Genomic DNA, 22,479 nt, shown 5'->3' on the forward strand with positions numbered 1-22,479 from the left:
TTGCAAAGAGTTACTTTGGAAGGCTTCTAGACTGCTGCTGTCTAGAGAAGAAAATTTTTAAGAAAAAGGAGGAAAATATACTCCTAGTGTAGTTCTGTATTAATAAAGCAATGATAAAGTTTTTATTTCTATTTTAATTTTCTATTTTTAATTTTTCTATTGATATTTCCTTTCTGAAGTGAAACAAATACAGCTAAATCTAGTTCATACTGCTCTGGCTCACAAGTCTAGCCAAATTTATGAAATGTGATGTCATCTGACAGTAAATCGTAACTTTTACAATCATAGGTCAGTATTTTTTTTTTATAATTGCACACTTTTTCTAATAGAATTGCACACTTTGCCTGAGTTTGTCCTGAAAATATCTCTGCTTTATTTTAAAATTATTCTGACCCTATACTCCAAATTCTGTTGCTTTTTTTAGATGGAGCCAGTAGAAAGTTGTTGCTTATAGTCTTAGAACAAAGAGAATCTTGACTTTTAAACCCGGATTTGTCATCTACATGGCATAATACATTCATCCATTCTTTTGTGCCAAAAATCCTGTAACCTTTTTAATTTTATAGATCTTTATAGTTATAGCAAGAGAAACAGAAAGTGAATGGTTAACCAAAGTAGGATAAAGATCATTCCACAGGACACAGGGGGATGCAGGAGTGTGAAAAGAAAGCTAATCCAAATGTAAAATCCATAATGAAAAGGTTCTTCTCCTCACCAGAACTTTGTACTTGGCATGATCCCACTGCTCGGGCAAGCTCTTATCTAGATATAGGTTGAGAGACAGGTACACCGTGACACTGCAACACCGTTCTATGAGGTTCCCTTTTGCAAGGTGCTCACATGTGGTAGGTGACTCAAACTCCAATCCTCTCATTTGGTAAAGTGTTCACTCTATCATGTAAAATATTTTCTGTGGGACATAGTGGGTGTTGTATTTTTGTGTATTTTTGTGAGCTCACATTATGATAAACCATACAGACCACGGTGAAGTTTTTGAATTTGACAAAGAACACTCTGGAGGCATTATCACTTGGAAGGCTAATGGTGGCTGTAGTAAGTATGGCAGAGTGGAGTGTGTGAGAAGACCCATTAAAATGCTGCAATGATTTCAGCAAGAAGCAATGGTTAGAAGGTTGGATGGACAGTGCCACAGCAGGTTAAGTACACACACAACCAATGATTGTGGATCTGGCTTTAAGTCCCTTGTCCCTGTCTACAGGGAGTGAAGTTTCATGAATGGTGGAGAAGTACTGCAAGTCTTTGATCCACCTCTCTCTCTGAAATACAAAGGGGGAAAATGACAACCAGGAATAATGACGTCATCTTGTAGGCACCCACTGTCTCTCTGCCTCTCTTCTTCTCTTACCCCACCCCCAGTCCTCTTATTTCTGTCTATATCCAATCATAATAAATAAGTGAAACGATTAAAAAATATTTAGTACACTGTTAAAAGAAATAGAGTGACATATACACACACACACACAAAAAAAAAAACAAAAGAATATTCCTTGTTCAAGAATTAGAAGAGGGGCTGAGTGGTGGTGCACCTGATTGAGTGAACATGCTACAATGCTCAAGGACCCAGGTTCGAGCCTCTAGTCCCCACCTGCAGGGGAAAAGGTTTGCCAGTGGTGAAGTAGTGTTGCAGGTGTCTGTCTCTCTCCCTATCACTCCCTTCTCTCTCAATTTTGGTCTGTCTCTATACAATAAAGATAATACCAAAAAAAAAAAACTATAAGAAAAGGATTAGAAGAATGAATATCATTAAAATGGCATTCTGTCAAACACAATATATAGATTCAACTCAATTCCTATAAAAATCCCAATGACGGAGCTGGGCAGTAGCACAGCAACTTAAGCACATATGGCACAAAGCACATGGACCTGTGTTAAGAATCCAAAAATCCAGTGGGAGCCCCTGGTGCCCCACCTGCAGGGGGGTTCCCTTCACAAGCGGTGAAGGTCTGCAGGTGTCTTATCTTTCTCTCCCTCTCTGTATTCCCCTCCTCTCTCGATTTCTCTCTGTCCTATCCAACAACAACAACAATGACCATAACAATAATAACAAGGGCAACAAAAATGGGAAAAAATGGCCTCCAGGAGCAGTGGATCTATAGTGCAGGCACTGAGCCTCAGTGATAACCCTGGAGGCAAAAAAAGAAAAGTCCCAGTGATATATTCCAAGTAAATTGAAAAACTTCTCCAAAAATTGATGTGTAATCATAAAAAAACACAAATAGTCAAACCACTTCTGAGGAGAAAGAAGAAAAATAGAGGCTTTATACTATACATCTTGACTTCAGTTTATACTACAAACTAATGGTAATTAAAAAGTATGGTACTGAAACAAAAACAGACACTTGGACCAATGGGATAGAACAGGGAACCCAGAACTAAATCCACCTAACATTTTGATATGACAAGGAAAACCAAGCTTGTCCAATGGGAAAAGAAGGCCTCTTCAACAAACAGTGCTAAGTCGATAGCTGCATTATTCACAGTAGCCAAAGAGGGGAAGGAGCCTAAATGCTCATCATCAGATGACTGGCTAAACAAGCTATGGGATATATTTCCCTTGGAATACTACCCTGCAATCAAAAAGATGATAATGTGTACTTTAGGTGATTATGCTTAGCAAAATAAGAGATCAAAGATAATTACCAGGTGGTTTCACTCATGTGGAATCTACAGATCTGATTCACATAAACTTGACAGAAAAAAAAAAAAAAAGAACAGACGCTGTTTCTAAGACTTGTGAGAACTCTGGTGGCTATCTCTGGGTAGAGAGAGGGTAGGGGTGCAGAACTTTGGTGGTAGGTGTGGTGTGGAACTAGACATTGTAATCTTACTTCTTGTAGCATACTATTAATAATAAAAAAATGTGAAGTTAGGAAAAAAAATAGTAATGGCCACTGGATGTAGTGAGTTGTCTGCACAACAGGGCCAAGTGCTAGCACGTGTGGCAAAGGACGAGAAGAAGAAAGGTGAAAGGGAGAAACTCAGACTCATATAAACCAAAGTGTCATGAGAGAAAATATTCTATGTTATTTTTATTTAATCTAAGAAATGTTAGGATGGGCGGTGGTGTACCTGGTTAAGTGCACATAGTACCAAGCACAAGGAACTGGGTTTGAACCCTCACTTCCCATCTTCAAGGGAGATGTTTCATTGAGTGGTGAAACAGGTCTGTAGATGTCTATCTTTCTCTCCTTCTCTCTATCTCCCCATTCTCTCTCGATTTCTCTGTCCTAGCCAATAATAGTAATAAATAAACAAACAAATAAAAAGAAAATAGAGGGGAAAAAAAAGGAAAAAGTGGCTTCCAGTAATGGTGGATTCATAGTGCCTGCACCGAGCCCCAACAATAGCCCTGGTGTCTGAAGTAATTACATTGTATTGTCTGAAGTTACTACACTGTATTGCTAGCTACAACATATATTGTTCTATACAGTACTTTTATTATCCATGAAGTTTTAGGGACTTAATAATAGACTAGCAAAAAAAATAAATGCTGAAAACAGATTTATGAGTATTAAAAGCATTATATTTTTTCAACAGAAATGTTACTGATTTGCTAAAAAAGTAGATAAAGATAGCATAATATAAGTGCTGTTTAAAGCCAGATGAGGGCACTGAGTGGTGGTAAACTTAGCTGAGTACACACACTACAGCTATGCAAGGACCCAGGTTCAAGCCTTTGGACCCTACCTGCAGGGGGAAGCTTCATGAGTGTTGAAGCAGTGCTGCAGATATCTTGCTCTCCCTCTTTTACCATTCCCTCTCAGTTTCACTGTCTCTATTGAAAATATAAATAAAAGTCAAATCAAATAAAACCAGGTGAGGGGTCAGGCAGTGTCCCGACAGGTAGAGTACATGTTACAATGCACAAGGAGAACCCAGGCTCAAGTCCCCAGCCACCAGCTGTAGGGGGAGGGTTTCACAAGTAGATCTTTGGGCCTCTCATTCCCCCTATCTTCTCCCTTCTTTATTTCTCTCTGTCTATACCCAATAAATTAAAAAAAAATGTTCTTTAAAAACAGATGAGGCAGGGCTTTGAGATCGCTCACCACTCACCTAATATAGTGAACACGTCACTAAGTGCATGAACCCAGTTTCAATCCCCCACTACGGCATGGGAGCACCTTCACAGGGGAGACATCAAGAACAGTAGAATGGTGCTATGGCGTCTCTCTTCCTCTTTCTATTGATATAGTTTCTGCTATATTATTATTATTATTAGGTTTTTTTTTGCCTCCAGGGTTATCTCTGGGACTCGGTGCCTGCACTACAAATCCACTACTCCTGGAGGTCATTTTTTTCCCCTTTTGTTGCCCTTGTTCTTCATCGTTGGTGTTATTATTATTGTTGTTATTGCTGTCATTGTTGTTGGACAGGATGGAGAGAAATGGAGAGAGGAGAGGAAGACAGAGAGGAGGAAACAAAGACAGACACCTGCAGACCACTTCTCCGCTTGTGAGGCAACCCCCCTCCAGGAGCCAGGGGCTTGAACAGGGGGCTTGCTCTGGTCCTTGTGCTTTGTGCCATGTGTACTTAACCCACTGCGCTACCACCCAGCCTCCCTTGGCTATCTTTTTTTTTTTTTAAGAGTACAAGAAACAGTGGAATCCCAGCAATAAACTCAGTTAAAATAAGTAAATTCTTATTTCACTGCAACCCAGTAATTTTAACTTTAAAAATTAAAATTTTAATTACATTTGTACAAAAGGATTAAAGACAAGCCACAGACTGTAAGAAAATATCTGTAAAAGGTCTACATAAGCAATTGTATCCAAAAATATACAAACTCAAAATTTTATTTATTTATTTATTTATTGGTTGATTGATTAATCCCCTTTTGTTGCCCTTGTTTTATTGTTATTGATGTCGTCATTGCTGGATAGTACAGAGAGAAATGGAGAGAGCAGGGGAAGACAGAGAGAGGGAGAGAAAGACAGACACCTGCAGACCTGCTTCACCACTTGGGAATTGACTCCCCTGCAGGTGGAGAGCCAGGGGCTTGAACTGGGATCCTTACACCAGTCCTTGCGCTTTGCGTGGGTCACCTGTGCTTACCTCGCTGAGCTACCACTCAGCTCCCAAGAACTCAAAATTTAACATTCAGAAAACAGAAAGTCTACTAAGAATTAGGCAAAGACATATATAAGCACTACAACATAGATGTTAGTAATCTTAATATCAATGAGACATTACTATATACCCATTATTAAATATAAAATCGTTCCCTCTCCAAAAAATTAACAAAACAAAAAAAAAAACTCTCCACAGAACTTCTAACAAAACTAATTCCTGACCGAGATTTTCACAAATGGAAGCATTCTTTCATTGCTTCTGGGAAAGCAAAATGACACAAGCACTTTGGAAAACATTTCAGCATATTCTTTAGACAGCAACTCTAATTGCTCTAAGATGTTTACCCAACAGGTCAAAAACATATCCATAAAAATCTGCATGTAGTGGGCAGGGTGGTGATGCACCCTGCTGAGTCCACGTTTACCAAGGGCAAGAACACAGGTTCAAGCACCAACTTCCCACCTGAGGGAGTGGAAAGAACATGACGAGTGGTAAAGCAGTGCTGCAGATATCTCTCTCTCCCTATCGCCCACTTCCTCTCAATTCCTCAGTCTCTATCTGGTAAATATCTGCATCTAAAAGTTTATAAAAGACTTACTTATCACTCCCCAAAATTGGAAGTAGTCAAGATAACTTTATAATATGCACAGGAATAAAAATGTTGGTAAAACAAACAAACAAACAACAATGCTTGGTATATCCCCACCCTGGAAGATTATTTAGTGATTTTAAAACTTGAGCTATGAATCCATGAAAAGATATGGATGAATCTTAGATGTGTCCTGCTAACTGATACACAGGTATGATCATTATGACTGTGCAAAGTGAGATGTATAAGACAATGAAGTACCAGTAGCTGCCAGGAATTCAGAGCAAGGAGGGAGGGTTGAACAGAACAAGAACACAGAATATTTTAGGGTGAGAAAGTTTTTATGTGGTGTGGTATGATGCACATATATTACACTCATTTATATTTGATCTTGAAATCTAACACAAAGAACTCAGTAGTCAACTCACTTTAATCATTTCTCTAAGAACCTGACTTTCTCCAATAACTCCCTTGGTTTCTACAGGGAGAGGGCTTCTGTTTTTTTGTTGTTTTGTTTTGTTTTTTTTTAACCATAGCACAGTTCAGCTCTGGTTTATAAGGGTGTGGGAGACTGAACTGAAAACTTCAGAGCCTCAGGCAAAAAAAGACTTGCAAACAATTATGCTCTCACTTCAAGCCTCTACAGGGAGATCTTATGTATCGGTGAGTGCACAAGCAGGTAAAACATGTTCAACCTATTATCTGGCAAAGTTTTTTTTTAACTCTAAATTTTATTGTCTATCTTTATCATAATAATCTCATGAAGAAGCTATGGATTCTTTTCCTTTCAGGTGTGAAAGAAAACTGAAATGCAACATTAAGCAACTCAACATTGCCCCTGAAAGCCTATCTCCTCAGACACATTTCTGGACACTGAGCACTTCAGCTGCATGCAGCCTAATCTAACAAGTGCCCAGAAACTAGGTAAAAAACTGAATAACTAAGTTAAATCTCTGGCTCTTCATTCACTTGATACCAAATATTTAGATACATGATCAGGAGAACTCATTTCTTATATCAAAATATTTTTGTCACTTAGAATTATGTTGGGAAGTTGAAAAAAATTTTCATCTTAAGGGAATGAGTACATATTAATTTTTCATGAACAGAAAGTATGTGATTCCAATTTAGTTTAAAAAAAAAAAACTGTTAATGCCATTTCCATGGAGAATTAATAACATTTTCTGAAAGACTGGGAGACATGCAACAAGAAAACACCCCCATATACTCAGCCTTCTGTAGAATGACAGATGAAACATTTGTTGGAGGAACATTTAATCACTTATAGTGAATGTGGATTTCAAAATTAGCGATTTAAAGAATATTCCATTCATAGGCAAATTTTGCTAAATATTGAGAAATGTTTGATGCAGGTTTTAGAAACAGAGGAAACATAAAATTGAATTGCTTCCTTTCCCCCTCTCTATTTCTATTTTCCCAATGGATGAGCACTGTTCTCTCATCTAGTTAATCTTCCAAAGGAGGACAGTTACTTTTGTCCAGGAAATATTTAATTTATCCTCTTGGGTTGGGGAGACAGCTTTATTTGAAGCACAAAAGACTTTCATGCCTGAGGCACCAAAGATGCCAGGTTCAATCCCAGAACTAACAATAAGCCAGAAAATAAAAAAAGTTCTTTTGGTAAAAAATAGCTTGATTTTCACTACTTTCCAATAAGCAATCAGCACAGGTGAGAAAGTGGAGCACTCTATCATTAATATTTCCGTCAAAGAAGAATTAGAATAAACACAGAATATAAGACTAGAAAGACAGCTTATAGAATGAGGCACATGCCTGGCCATGCATGTGGCACAGGTTTGAGGCTGATACCACTATGGTGTTACGGACCAGAAGAAATTCCTTCTCTGTCTCCCTCTGAATAAAGAAGTGGCCTAGATCAATGAGGGTCTGGCTCTGCCACCCCCCAAAAACAAAGACTGAAAGTAGGGAATACTTACAAAGAATGCCCCAAAGGTCAGCACTTCTCTAAGAAATGGGTATGTTATATCATTTACTTCTTTACCCAGTCTGTGAGAGAGGGGCTCTCTCTATTTCCATCTTACACATGAGGAGCATGTCCTGATCATATAAGTGAAATAGAGATTTGAATCAAGGTATTTGACAGCAGAGTGTCTCCTGGATTCAGTGTCGGAAAGTTATGTTCATACTGCAGGAACTGAAAGGAAATACTGGACCCACAGATTTGGATTACTGAATGAAAGTGCCTGAGCTAGAAGTGGCATTTCAGGGCAGTTTGCTCTAGATCCTTCCATATCCCTCCAGGTTTGGTGGGAGAGCAGGGGCTGGTTTCTGAGCAGCTGGCTGCCCGGGAGAGTTGTCTAATGGATCAGTAATTATTCTAAATGCCTTGCTTGTTTCTGCAACAGGTGATAAGCCTAACTGTAAAGGAAAGAATTTCACAGTCTTTGATATCTGGCAGAAAAAACACATATGCATGAAATTGCTTTACAATTTAGGGAGAATAACTATAGAAACAGAAATTTTGTTTTTCCCCTTTTCCTGTTTCATTAAAGAAAATTATTGCAGTTGTGGCCCGGAAGGTTACAAAGTAGGCACAGCACTGGACTTGGAAGCATGAGGTTCTGAGTTTGATCCTTTATACCATATACCTATGAACACTCCTGCTTCACTCATTCTTTTTCCATTTCATTAATGTGATGAATCTTTAATGTTATGACAGTCAGAACTTGCACCCTACACTCCAATATACTGCACTGTCATTTACTGTGTTCTCTTTATTCTGATTGATGCACTCATTTCTAATAGGGTGATTAGAATACCGTATGATTTTTGGATTTAATTTTTTTTATTGAATTACTATTTACTTTGCTAAGACTTTCAGGCTGACAAATATAATGTATATAGAAAACTCCTGGCTTACTATGCTACAACTTACAATTTTTTTTGACTGCCTGATAGTACAAAAGTGACGATGCATTCATTAGTAACCGCCCTTTGAATTCTCATCTCTCCTACAAGTGTTTCTCTCTGGATGCTGGGCAGCAACCAGCAGTGAGCCTCAGCTGCTAGCCAGCCAAGAGATCATGAGATTAAACACCCAATGCTCCCATAGATTCTGCAAATACCCATATGAAGTATGTTGCCAGCTGTGTGCATTCCTGCTGAAACACACATGCACCCTTTCTGTTTTTCAGTTTCAGTGTAATAAATTACTTATGCCTTTTAATACTTTAATATTAAAATTCCAATATAAAAATGTATCAATGAAAGGAAAAAATCAGGGCACTTTTCTGCCATTTATGCTGGTTTATTTCTGTCTCTGGTTTTTATGTGGTACTGGGGATCAAACCCAGAGCCTTATGCAGGCAAGGCACATGCTCTACTTCAGAGCCACTTCTCTGACACTCCCTACTTACTCAAAATAGGCTTCATGTTAGATTATTTTGACCAACTAGGCTAATCTATAACTTTTGGTAGGTTAAGTGCAGTAAGTGCATTTTTGATTTACAGTTATTTTCCATCCATGATGTCTTTATCAAGTTGGAACACCAGCCTGGTTTCTGACTGCCTGGTCTAGTCAGTCAAAGAAGACCTGCAGTGAAAGGTGGCCAGGTTTGCATCTGCCTGAGAGTAAACAGAAGAGGGCTAGCTGAAAAGCTGCAAGAAGTTATCTGATGATCAATTTTACTAACTTTTCCAAGATTGAGAAAATACTCAAGAATCATGGAATTTAAACTCCAGCTTCATGGTAGTTTTTCTGATTTCCAGGGGCTAGGCCTTAATCTTTACACTCTTATTTGGAGTTTGGATCCCTAATTAGAAGATCACAGGGGTTTCAGGGCCCAGCTGGAGTGAACAGTAAGACCCAAGTGGATCCCATGGAAGGACAGCCTCAAATTCAGATGCAGGAAACTGGCAAGTCAAAGGAGCTCTGAATGTTTCCCTGTCTTCAGGGAAAATATTCCTGCTTACTACACTTCTGTTTCTACCTTCTGAGGCCATATGTTTTTACAAGTTAATTGGATTAATCAAACTTTGGAGTACAAAACTGTAAGATTACCTCACTTTTCACATAACTCATTTAACACTGGTTATGTAATGATTCAGTGAAGTCTTCAGAACATTAAACACACACACACACACACACACACACACACACACACACACACACACACTACATACAGGGTGAAATCTTTGGGCTATGGCCTCTCACAGCAGATGCAGAGATTCAGAGAGGGGAAGGGGAGCAGAGAAGGTGGTAAAGGGAGGCTGGAGATCTAATTCCTAGTGTCCTGTGGTGGAAGAGGATGGCAAGTTGGTAAAGGATATGATGTGCTGACACTCATTTCGGGGAATCATAGAAATGCACCCGTCACACAACCACCTTATAAATCTACCTGTTTATTCTCTCTCTCTCTCTCTCGCTCTCGCTCTGTCTCTCCTTGTCTCCTTCTCTCCTCTCCTTCTCTCCCACTATAGCACTACTTATATCTGGAACTGGGGTAGGGACTAAGCCTGGGATCTTTGGTGTCTTGAGGCATAAAAGTCTTTGGGTAAATAACAATGGTGGGGGCTGCCTCACTCTCCAAAGTGAGACTGGGTCATCCTGCCCTGCCACTTGAGGAACACTGGTCATAAAATGAGTACACCTAGAGTGTTCTCAGCTGTGACCATGGACTGGGAGCTAAGACTGGCAGGGATTCAGAGGTTACACAGGCTCCTGTGCTAACTATTAATATATATGGGCCCTGGCTCAGGTCAATGGGGTAAACAGTTAATTTTATTTATGAACTTTTTTTTCCCCAGCTTTTAATGCTTTTATTGAGTAGACACAAACCAAGAAAAGAGCAGCATGTAAAGGAATGATACCTGCAGCCCTGCTTCACCACTTGTGAAGCTTCCCCCTATTTATGGACTTTAATAAGGTTTGGAAGCTGCTCTCTGCCCTAATCCAACTTTCTAGCCCTATTCTTAAGTCTGCCAAATTGTTGTCTACCTCCATGTTAGCTATCAAATTCAAACAAGAACTACAAGTCATGGGCCCCTAGGAACATATCTAAAATAGACTTCTGAGCTTCTATCCACCCTAAGATTCCTATTGTCATCTGCTTTCTTCCTACTTTTTTTTTTTTAGTTCCTGTTCATTAATCATTTTGTCCTGCTTTATATCTGACTGCCATTCAGTCACCAAGTTGCAGGTCCTATTATGGTTCCATCTTGACTTCCCTGGATAGACAACTACACCAATATGTCCTGGAACCTCACCTCTCCAGAGCCCTACCCCATTAGGGAAAGTTAGAAATAGGTTGGGGTTTATAGATTGACCTGTCAACACCCATATCTAGAGGAGAAGCAATTACAGAAGCCAGATCTCCCACCTTCAGAATGAAGAAAAAGAATTTTGGTTCATACTCCCACAGAGGAAGAAATGATTGGGGGAAGATGACCAGAGGGCTCTGAGCTCCAATTCCATCAGGTCTCAGAGAGAGAAGAGGAAAATAGGAAAATTATCTGGAAGCAGTAACGGATGTAGGTGTGAATTGGAAAGGAAATCAGGACCAAAGGGGAAAAAAGGGCAGATATATATAGCTATAGACAGATAATATAGAAATAGACAGATACACAGAAATAAGTCAACTTAACATCTACAACCTTGAGAGAACTAATTTTCAACGGAGGGAATAGGGACACAGAATTCAGGTGGTAAGAATGGTTTAGAATTATACCCATTTTAATTTTGTAAATCAATATTAAATCACTAATAAAAATACATAAAAAATAACCACCGTGTTATTTTCCCAGCCCACCAATGTCATCATTTTTAATTATAAACTGTTAATCCATTGAGTATATGTCCCATAACTTCTTTATCCAGTCATCTGTTGATGGGCATTTGGGCTGCTTTCTCTCTTTGGCTACTGTGAATAAATAAATCAGCTATGAGTGTAAAGGTACATGAGTTCCTTTGAATTAGTGTTTTCATGTTTTTTGAATATAAGCTTAGGAGTGGCATTGCTGAATCATTTTTGTTTGAGGACTCTACATACTGTTTTACTTAGAAGGTGCACCAGATTTCATTCTCACCATCAATTCATGTATTTTTATTCAGATGGGAAGAGACATCAGGGCACCATTGCTTGATCCACTGTCATAGCACTTCCGGAGTGGGAGTGGGTCTCCAACCTGGGATGCACATATAGCAAGACACATCTCCCTCATGGTGAGCTGCCTCTCTGGCCCTAAAATTCTAGTTATCACAACTCCAAATTATCTATCCTGTAGATATTATATTAATAACAGAAAATGTATATGAACACTTAAAACTATTGTTTAGCCTGTAATTTGTCCTAATACATTTTAGCATTAAAATCATTAACTAATTAACATTAGATAAATAGTTTGATCAGCTTAGTTTGATCAACCGATACAAGATTGTGCTTCAGTTTTCAAGGTTGAAATATGTATGTATGTATATATATATATTATTTTTTTCTTTTGGATTATCATTGGGACTCAGTGCCTGCATGAAGAATTCACCATTTCCAACAGCCATTTTTTTCCTTTAAAAACAATTATGATAGAAACAGAAAGAAATAGGGTGAGAGGGGGAGTTGGAGGGAGAGAGAAAGAAAGACACTTGCAGTACTGCTTCACCCTCTGCAGTTATGGGCTGGAGGTTGGGTCTTTGTGTATAGTAACTTGTGCACTTTACCGGTTGTGCCACCATCTAGGCTGTGGTTATTACCAATATTGCTTACAGATTCGCATGTATTTACTGAGCATCTATGTTATAACAAAGATTTTGATTAGTATGAGTCTGGTGGAAATAAGCCATCACAGATTTACTACATAACAGTCTATACAGCTATAATATCCATTAAAATGTCAGTTATTAAGAGGGTGAGGACACAGAACTTTGGCGGTGGGTGCATTGTGGAATTATGCTTTGTAATCATATAACCTTGTAAACCACTATTAATTACAAGTAAAAAGAATGTACTGAAAAAAATCATTAAATCAGAATTAATTTAATTCAGTTACTACCACACAGCCTAGCCAGCTGCTGACCGAAGAAAATGACAGTGGATCTCAGCTTCTGTGTGCCAAGAGGAATCAGGTGTTATGCACTCCTATGAGCCTTTTAATTTTCCTTTTTCTAAAGTTAGAGAAAGTTCTTTTGGGACCTGCAGAACAGATGGCCTGGATAGGGTGCCTACTTTGCCATACCTGTAACCCAGGTTCAAGTCTATCTTCCACAACACTGGAGGATGCTTATGAAGATGTCTTTCCTTCTGTATGTTTACACTTCTTTCTATATGAAAAAGTTAACCTTGAGCAGTGAAGCCAGGAGATGGAAAAAAAAACATACAGGTTTTACAAATGCATATACTTGGTTTCCTTTTTCACTCAAGCTAAGTAAGATTTCCTAGAAATTTTGCATTTCTAGGCTCAATTCTGGGCTCTTTAGATCAAAATGCTCATGTCTTTCCTAAGCAATCCTATTTTGAGGTCTGTTTTTTTATCTAGGATTCTAAGTTATGATTTAAAAACAACAATGGGGGGCAGCAGTACATACCTGGTTAAGCACACACAGATGAAGTGCAAGGACCTGTACAAGGATCCAGGTTAAAGCCCCTGCTCCCCACCTGTAGGGGAAAGCCCCACATCTGTAAGTATCTATCCTTCTCTCTCCCCTTCTATCACCTGCCCCCATTTCTCTGTGCTATCCAATAAAATGGAAAAAAAATGGTGACCAGGAACAATAGATTTGTGGTACAGGCACCAAGGCAAAAAAAAAAGGGGGGGGAGGAAAAAAAAACAAAATTCCTTCAAGATACCATTCCTATAGCTAATCACTAATCATGTAGTCTTTTTCCTGTTTCTCCAGCAGCTTCACTTCCATGTCAGCTAGTCACCGAAAGCTCAATCTGTACCCTGGCAGGCTAACTGTCATACTGCTTACCATCTCTTCTTCCTTTGTTAGCCCATCACCAATTATACAGTCCATGAGAGATTCTATCACATTGGGGGGGCTGTTATTCAGAGATCAAGAAAAATAGCAGCTGTTTATTTGCAAATACAGAATAAGATGAACACATGGTAGGGAAAACTGTTTTTATGTTAGAATCTTCTCATTTACATCTGATTATCCAGTGTCCCTCTTTCCCCTTTTCCAATTCCACATGTATGTGAGCCGTTCTCTCTCTCTCTCACTAAATGCCACTGAAATAGAAATGATAGGAAGGTCACCACATTTCTTCAACAGTCAAAGTACCACATCACTAAAAGCAACCCAAGTTTTCAACAGTGTCAGTGATACAGTTAACCAGAACACTACAGCAAAAAAGTGAGCAGGTGTAAGTTCTTCCATGTACCTGGCACTTAACTGAAAATTCTTCTGTATATCATCTCACTAATATTCAACTGTACCCCATTACATGGACATCTTTATCTCCACTGTATAGAGAAGAAAACTGTGGGCACACAATTTGTTGCTTGCAAAAGGTATTAGGTGGCATAAATGACGGTTTAAAACCAAACCTGTCTGGCTGTATCTGTCCTTCACAATAAACCAAGAATATGGAAGAAGAGTTCAATAAGACTAAAGGCAGTGGGAAGACTGGGCAGAAAAAAGGACGTTAATGATGGAGTGGAATGTCCTTAGTCACTATTAAATCACTAGATGAGCATCCATTATTTCTCTTGTGCTAACTGGCCATACTGTCTACTCACAAGACAAATTATTTGCCCTGAAGAGGTCTGTTTGCCTCAGAGAAGTAGATTCTGCAGCAAACAATGACAGTCCTCACCCCAACATGACAATCAAAAACATACCAAATAGGAAAAACAGCAAGAGGGTGACCTTACCAGGGAGAGCTGGGAAAGCCTTTTCATGTAAGGAGCCTTTGGGCAAGAACATAACATAAACAATACACAGGGCCTTCAAAGTGGCTGAGTAGAAAGTTTGGTGCAGTAGAGGACAAAGCAGAGAGAGAGCACCACAAAAACGTGGCTGATAAATAATTCCAAGTGCTGTAAAGGAAAATGGCTGATGGAGATAATGAGAACAAGAGCTTTGACAGAAGCTTTGACAGGACTTAGGACTGGATATTAAGAGAGACAGAGAGAGAGAGAGAGAAGAGGTAAGTATAGTATGTGGCAGGAGGCTACCACTGAAAGTAACCACTCCATAGCATAACATATGAGGCTATCATAAAGCCCTTTAAGCCATGTAAATTGTTTTCCAATTGTTTTATATATATACATATATATACACATATATATATACATATATATATATATATATATATATATATATATATAATTATGGGTTATGCTAGTGGACAAAAAAGTAGACAGGTTTTGAGGGAAAGAAGAGTGATAGGTACAAAGGTAAGAGTGACCCCTTAGGGTTCAAGGAAAGGTATAGCTCAAGAGTATTAGGACCTTGGGTAGAGAGAGGTAAGACATTTATGAGCTAGAAATGGCTGCTGAAATGTGAAGCAGGTAGCATGGAGATATAACTACTTTGCTCTAGTCATCATTGGAATTAGATATCATGCATAAAACTGGTGGATGAAATAATAATATTTCATCATGTGTGTCTTAAAAATTAACTGAGCAGTTTCGGTGTATGTCGGGAGGGGGATAAGCCCACTGAATTGATTATACACCTATGACAACAACATAGCTTGAGAACACATTTTGACAGACAGGCACTGTTCTATGTATCATCGTGATTTAGATTTAGGACACTGTTGTACTGCTCCTTGGAGTAACATTTTTTTATTGAGTGGAAAGTGTACCATGGAAGTCAAGCTTTTGCTGACACTATAGCATGTGTCCTTTAACTGTCGGATTTGGACTCTTGCCAGTTATTTCTACCCCTAGATAGGATATCTCATTTTAAGAAAAGGAAATGACCCTTTTAAGCCTAAATGCGCCAAGAATATAGCTCCACTGTGTTCTTATACTACAGCAACAAAATAAATTCAATAAGCTCTGATTTGGCATTCTATGAAACAAAGTCTGTATTGGAATAAAGGCATAAAGAAATACTGCTTATGACAGCTTATACTTGGACTTTGTGCAGGTGTCATTTAAACATAGTTCCATTCACCAAACCTTCCATATAATTGCTTCCACTTCTCTGAAGCTATAGATGATCACACCTGATGCATACACTTCAAATGGGAAAGGGAAGCTCAGGAGTCATGGAGCACAGATCAGTCTGGCAATGCATACTGCTGACAACCATCTTATGAGTGCAGTATCAGATTCTAAGGCCACTATGAAGTTCATTGTGGAAAACCAACCATGGTGCCACACAGAACTGGGTTCAACTCTCATATCTGTATCTTATTAACTCTAAGACAAAATGTATGCAAAGACCTTGGCCCAGAGTCTGGCACAGCAGACATTCAACAATGAGACACTATTATTTAAGTTAATGGAAAGGAAGCGGGGGGAGGAAAAGTCATAGTCCAAGTAAAATAATTCTTCAGTTTAAAAGGGAAAGTTCCATCTGCCTCATAAATGTAAACAACTCTTTCAACTTTTCATGATTCCCTGGTACCGTGAACTTGCTTAAAACTCTTAGTAGAAGCTCCTGAGTTAGCCTCTCTCTTCTATATTGCTCTTTAAAGGCAGACATCAAGAAGCTCAAGTTTTAGACTTACCATTTTTGTCTGCTCTCCTCAGTATCTGAAAGAAAAGATAATGAAAAAATACTAGTTACTATTTTTTTAGTAAATATTGTAGTGAAACTTACACTCACAACTATTTTACTCATTATTAAATAAAAGAAATTCCAAGTTTACATAAACCTTAAACTCCAAGTTGATATCTGTAATTTTAATTATCAAAAAACGAAAACAGAATACATCTCAAAAACCCATGAATAAGTGAATGTGTAAACAAGCTTGGTATGTCCATACAGTGACATATTTATGAGCAATAAAAAGGAATGAGCTCTTGGGTATATTACACAGAATAATTTGGATGCATTTGCAAAGTAAATATTCTATTGCCCTTGTTTCTTTTTTGTTGTTGTTGTAATTATTATTGTTGTTGTTATTGATGTAGTTATTGTTGGATAGGACAGAGAGAAATGGAGAGAGCAGGGGAATACAGAGAGGGAAAGAGAAAGATAGACACCTGCAGACCTGCTTCACTGCCTGTGAAGCAACCATCCCCCTGCAGGTGGGGAGCCAGGGGCTCGAACCAGGATCCTTATGCCAGTCCTTGTGCTTTGCGCCACGTGCACTTAACCTGCTGTGCTACCGCCCGACTCCCTGCAAAGTAAATATTCTGAGTGAGGAAAACCCTAGCACATAAATAATTCCTAATGTGATACTATTTTATAAACGTCTAGAAAAATCAGTCAAGCATATCATGACAGATAGACTGTGGACTGACTAGGAATGAACAGAGAAAGGAGGGCCGGATCATCAGTGGGTATGAGGAGACTGAGGGCTGATGCATTTATTTTTATTTAGGACAGATAAAGAAGTTGAGAGGAAACAGAAATTGGGGGATAGGAATAGGAAGAGAGAGAGAGGGAGAGGGAAAGACCTGTAGAATTTACCACTCATTAAGCTTCCTCCCTACAAGGAGGGTTCTGGAGGCTTGAACATGGGTCCTTGCACACTGTAATGTGCACATTCAACCAGGTGCTCCACGGGGATGATGAACTTATTATCTTGATAGTGCTAATGGTTTCATAGGTACACACATACAAAGAAATAATTCACTTAAATATGCACAATTTAATATAAACTGATGCTATCTTTAAAAACTCAATAGAATAAAAAAGATAAAATAAAGTATGAGTAAATAGAGACTTACATGTGTAATTCTGCATGCCATTTTATTTCTATGCATTAATTGTATTATTTTGGACTTTTTAAAGTTTTAACCCAATTCCCAACTATTTTAAGTATCCCAACTATTTTTAAGTATTTATAAGTATCTTTTCTTTAATTTATTGGATAAAGGCTAAAAGATATCGAGAAGGAAGGGTGAGAGAGGGAGAGGGAAAGAGACTTCCACAACACTGCTTTACTGCTTATGGAGCTCCCCTCCTGCTGGTGGGGACCGAAGGCTTGCACCCAGGTCCTTGCACATTGCAACATGTGTGCTAACAGCTGCACCACCGCCCAGACCCCCAAATGTGTTTTTAATCATTTTTATTGGGAGGAATGGGTTCAATGTGGTCACTGACACATGGGTACAATTTCATTAAGCACCAGGACCCCCGGGTTCTCTACAACTCCTCTCTCCCTCCTCCTTCCCCAAAGTTCTTCCTTTTCTTTTATGCAATACACTATGCCTAGTGTAAGTTTCATTTTGTATCCTCCCTCTCTGTCCCTATATAAGTGAAATTGTTTTTTTTTTTTTTTGGCTTATCTTACTTAACATGATGTCTTCAAGTTCCATCCAAGGTGATTTAAAGGACATGACCTCATTTTTAACAACTGAGTAGTACCTATACCACAGATATATACCACATCTATTGGGTTGTCAGAAAAGTCATGACTTTTTTCTATACTTTTATGCAAAAATGTGCCATGACTTTTCTGATAATACAATATGCATGTGAAAAATATACCAGTTTCTTTAGCTACTTACCTATCATTGGACACTTTGGTTGTTTCCAAGCTTTGGTGATGATAAATTGTACTGCTATGAACATGTCTCTTTTTTAAAAGTTCATTTCTTTTTTAAAAAAATTCTATTAGCTTTATTTATTGGATAGAGACAGCCAGAAACTGAGAGGGAAGGGGGAGATGGAAAGGGAGAGATAAGACACCTGCAGCATGGCTTCACTACTCGCAAAGCTTTCCCCTTTTAGGTGGGAACCAGAGGCTCAAATCCTGGTCCTTGTACACTTAGCATGTGCACTCAGCAAGGTGCACCACCATCCAGTCCCGACTGGTGTTTTTTTTTTTTTTTTCCTTTGGCTAAATCCCCAGGAGATAAAGTGCTGGGCCATAGGCAGGGTCCATTCCCACTGTTCTGAGAAATCTCCATAAGGGTCAGACCAATCTACATTCCCACCAACAGGGCAAAAGTGTCCTTTTCTCCCCACACCCCCTCTAACATGTGTCCTCACTGTCCTTTCTAGTGTATGACTTTCTCACAGATGTAAAGTGCTATCTCCTAGTTTTTATTTGCATTTCTGATAATCAATGACTTTGAGCAGTTTCTCATGTATCTGTTGATCCCCTTGATCTCTTCCACTCTAAAGATTCTGTCCATATCCTTGCCCCATTTTCTTTTAAATTTTTTATTCTCTTATTTATTTATTAGATAGTGACAGCCAGAAATCGAGATGGAAGGGGGGAGGAGACAGAGAGACACCTGCAGCACTGCTTTACCACTTGCAAAGCATTCCCCCTGCAGGTGGGGGAGCGGGGGCTCGAACCCAGGTCCTTGCACATTGTAACATGTATGCACAACCAGGTGTGCCCCCTTTTCCCCACTTCCAAATGGAGGTTTCTTTTTGATCCTATGTTAACTGATTTCTTTATTTACTTTGGTTATTATTCCTTATCATATGGTTATTAGTCCTTATTAATATCATGCATTATCTAGTTCTTATTCACAGTGCTTATCTCCAGTAGGTTGTGTAAAGATCTTCTCCCACACTGTAGGGTGTCTTTCTGATAGTTTGATGATACCCTTTGCTGTGCAGAAGCTTTTCAGTTTGATGTAATCTCAACGATTAATTTTTTACTTTGTTTTCTATGCTATTTGATTTGAATCTTTGAAGACATTTACGCATAGATCATAAAGTATCCTGTCAATGTTTTTGTCTTATAAACTTGATAAGTTTCTTGTCTAATGTTTGACTTATTTTTAACTGTCTTTGATGGATAAGAACTGTTGGGCCATGCAGATGTTTGACAAATATTTCCTGTTTTCTTCCAGGTAAACAATCTTTCTTCCACTCAGTGCATATGCTCCAAGGTTTGACAGAGCAGTAGAAGCTGGCAAACAAGGTGTCACACCTCCATAGCCACAGTGACTACTGAGGAATGATCTCAGTAAAGTCAGTGAATGCTAGACTGAAGTTTTTCTTGGGGTGTCAAGAGATAACACTTGGGGGTCAGGCGTTGGCTCAGTGGGTTAAGCGCACGTGGCGCAAAGCACAAAGACCGGCATAAGGGTCCTGGTTCCAGCCTCCAGCTCACCACCTGCAGGGGAGTCGCTTCACTAGCGGTGAAGCAGGTCTGCAGGTGTCTATCTTTCTTTCCCCCTCTGTCTTCCCTTCCTCTATCCATTTCTCTCTGTCCTATCCAACAACGAACAACATCAACAATGGTAATAATAATAACCACAACGAGGCTACAAGGATAAAAAGGGGGGAAAATGTCCTCCAGGAGCGGTGAATTCATGGCGCAGGCATCGAGCCCAGCAATAACCCTGGAGGAAAAAAAAGAGATAACACTTTCTCTCTGACACTGAACCTGGAAATATACAGGTGCAAGGTGCTCCTGTTCACTTTTCTGGTATCATATATGTCATGTGATGAGCTACATTTAAATTTGTACCCCCCAATAACTGTGACTGTGATCTTGGCTAGAAGTAGAGTCTTTGCTCTTATCAGATTAAGGTAAAGTCTTAATAAATTGTACCTTAAATCCAATCTTTGTTAAGGAGAGAGATTCAAAACTATAGAGACACAGAGTAAAAGGACATATGACAAAGGGAGGTATTAAGAGTTATGCAGTGAAAAGAATTCCTGCAAGCCAAGAAATGCCAATGACTGATAGCCATCACCAGAATCTATGAGAGGCATGAAACCATTATCTATTCTATAACCTTCAGAGGAAGCATGGTCCTATGCACAGCTACATTTGAATCTTGTTTGATCTCCTGGACAGAAAGAATAAAAATCTGTTATTTAAGCTGCTCTTTGTGTAATAGTTGACTGTGACAACTAGTAAATCAGAGTATTATTTAACCTGGGATTAACCAACACTCAAAAGGTAGTGGCTACAAACTTAAAAAAAAAAAAAAAAGTATCCTGAGGACAGTTTGAGGCTTTACCCAAGCCACCCCTCAGGATAGTTTTTGCTTTTTACTGTAGAAAGTAATAAATTGTTATTCAAAAAATAATATGTGTATTTTTTCTGTTAGCAATAATTAACTTAGCCTTTATTTACAGATGAAAGTCTGTATAGTATAATACATAGTACCAAAAATAATGCCCCTTCTTGCAAAGGTAACCTTCAAACCAAATGAAAAGAAACTGGCTAATTTTATATAGTTATAGTACATAGTTATGGTTAAGTAACCTAGGTTACTCATATTTAGGTCACCACTTCTTGGGCAGGGGGCAATGTGGATCATGGGCAATAATTTTTAATTACCTATGTGTGCTTTATTGCTCTCTACTACAGAAATATTATCCCCCTTTCCTTCTGTTGCTTTCATGGAGATGAAAAATGGGTGAGACTAATTATTATTATTATTACAAATATGATTTATCACATTATTACTAAAAAAAAATCTCACCATTAAAATTTCCAATAACAGCTGTGTGACCCTGACTTTGATGCATAAGAAGCCGGCCCCTTTTTAAAACAGATTTAATTACTGCAGAAGAACTGCTTAAGGCAGAGTAAGACATCATAGACATCTTCACATCATAGAAGTAATTTTTATGGGAATTTGGAATATTTATCTCTCCATCATAACCAGCTTCTTCCTCTGACAGAATGAAGCCTCTGCTTAGAAGCAAAAACACAAAACACAGCCTATCAGTTAACTCTGATATACTGTATATAATCTGTATAGTATAATACATAGTACCAAAAATAATGCCCCTTCTTGCAAAGGTAACCTTCAAACCAAATGAAAAGAAACTGGCTAATTTTATATAGTTCTAGTATATAGTTATGGTTAAGTAACCAAGGTTACTCATATGTAGGTCACCACTTCTTGGGCAGGGGGCAATGTGGATCATGGGCAATAATTTTTAATTACCTATGTGTGCTTTATTGCTCTCTACTGCAGAAATATTATCCCCCTTTCTGATTCTACTTCAAGATCTACTACATCTTTCGATGTGTTCAGAGTGACTACAGTTGGAATAACCATAAAAGAGAGACTTTGATCCAGAACTTCTGTCATTCCATTTCATAAAAATCAATCTTTAACAGCATTTGGCCTCTGAGAAATGAAATTAAGACACAGGCTTTTGTTAGTAAGATAGTTCTTTGTAATTAAATATAAACAGAGCTGTCTTTGCTGCAAATTTTGTCTCTAAGTCCATAAACTAATGGAAAATGTACTACAGATAACAATTAAATTTATTACATTATATCACCATAGTAATCTGGGTTGGCTAATCTTCCTGACTGCTATCACAAGATACATAGAAAAATAGATTTAAATATTATGGTCAAACTTAAAGTCAAATGTGCATGATGTATATGTTTTTGCAATAGTTTAAGAATTTTCAAGTATCATGCCTTACCCCCAAAGATATTCTTTGATGGCTTTGGCTAAAATTTCTTCCCATTTGAAGTAAGTAAAGGCAGGTGTTAAAATGCAAATATTATCTTGAAGGCATACAAATTTAACACAGTCATATTTCACTGGGCCAATATTTCCTGTTTCTTTCCATGTCCCAGGTTTAAATTAGATAATGAGGTAACTGTTGAGTGACATACTGGATTCCTAAGAAGCCAGGACAACACAGGGAAGTCAGGGCTTACTTAGACCATGGAGTAGCATCGAGAAGGAGAGAACTTATATGTATTTCATAGTGAGTGGGCTTGAACATCCACCAGATAGGTAGTTTTGCT

General features: G+C 38.5%; 1 protein-coding gene across 1 annotated transcript in view; it reads right to left on the reverse strand.

The window, feature by feature from the left end:
* The window catches only part of NECAB1 (N-terminal EF-hand calcium binding protein 1), a 187,480-nt gene that overhangs the window by 159,364 nt on the left and 5,637 nt on the right, over window positions 1-22,479 (reverse strand). Inside the window, exon 2 of the mRNA XM_007517358.3 lies at window positions 16,342-16,366. Within this exon, the coding sequence (XP_007517420.1) occupies window positions 16,342-16,366 (25 nt within the window). The remainder of the gene's footprint in view (window positions 1-16,341; window positions 16,367-22,479) is intronic.

This window comes from Erinaceus europaeus, chromosome 1 (genome assembly GCF_950295315.1).
Source record: "Erinaceus europaeus chromosome 1, mEriEur2.1, whole genome shotgun sequence".
In the NCBI taxonomy this organism is placed as follows: Eukaryota; Metazoa; Chordata; class Mammalia; order Eulipotyphla; family Erinaceidae; genus Erinaceus; species Erinaceus europaeus.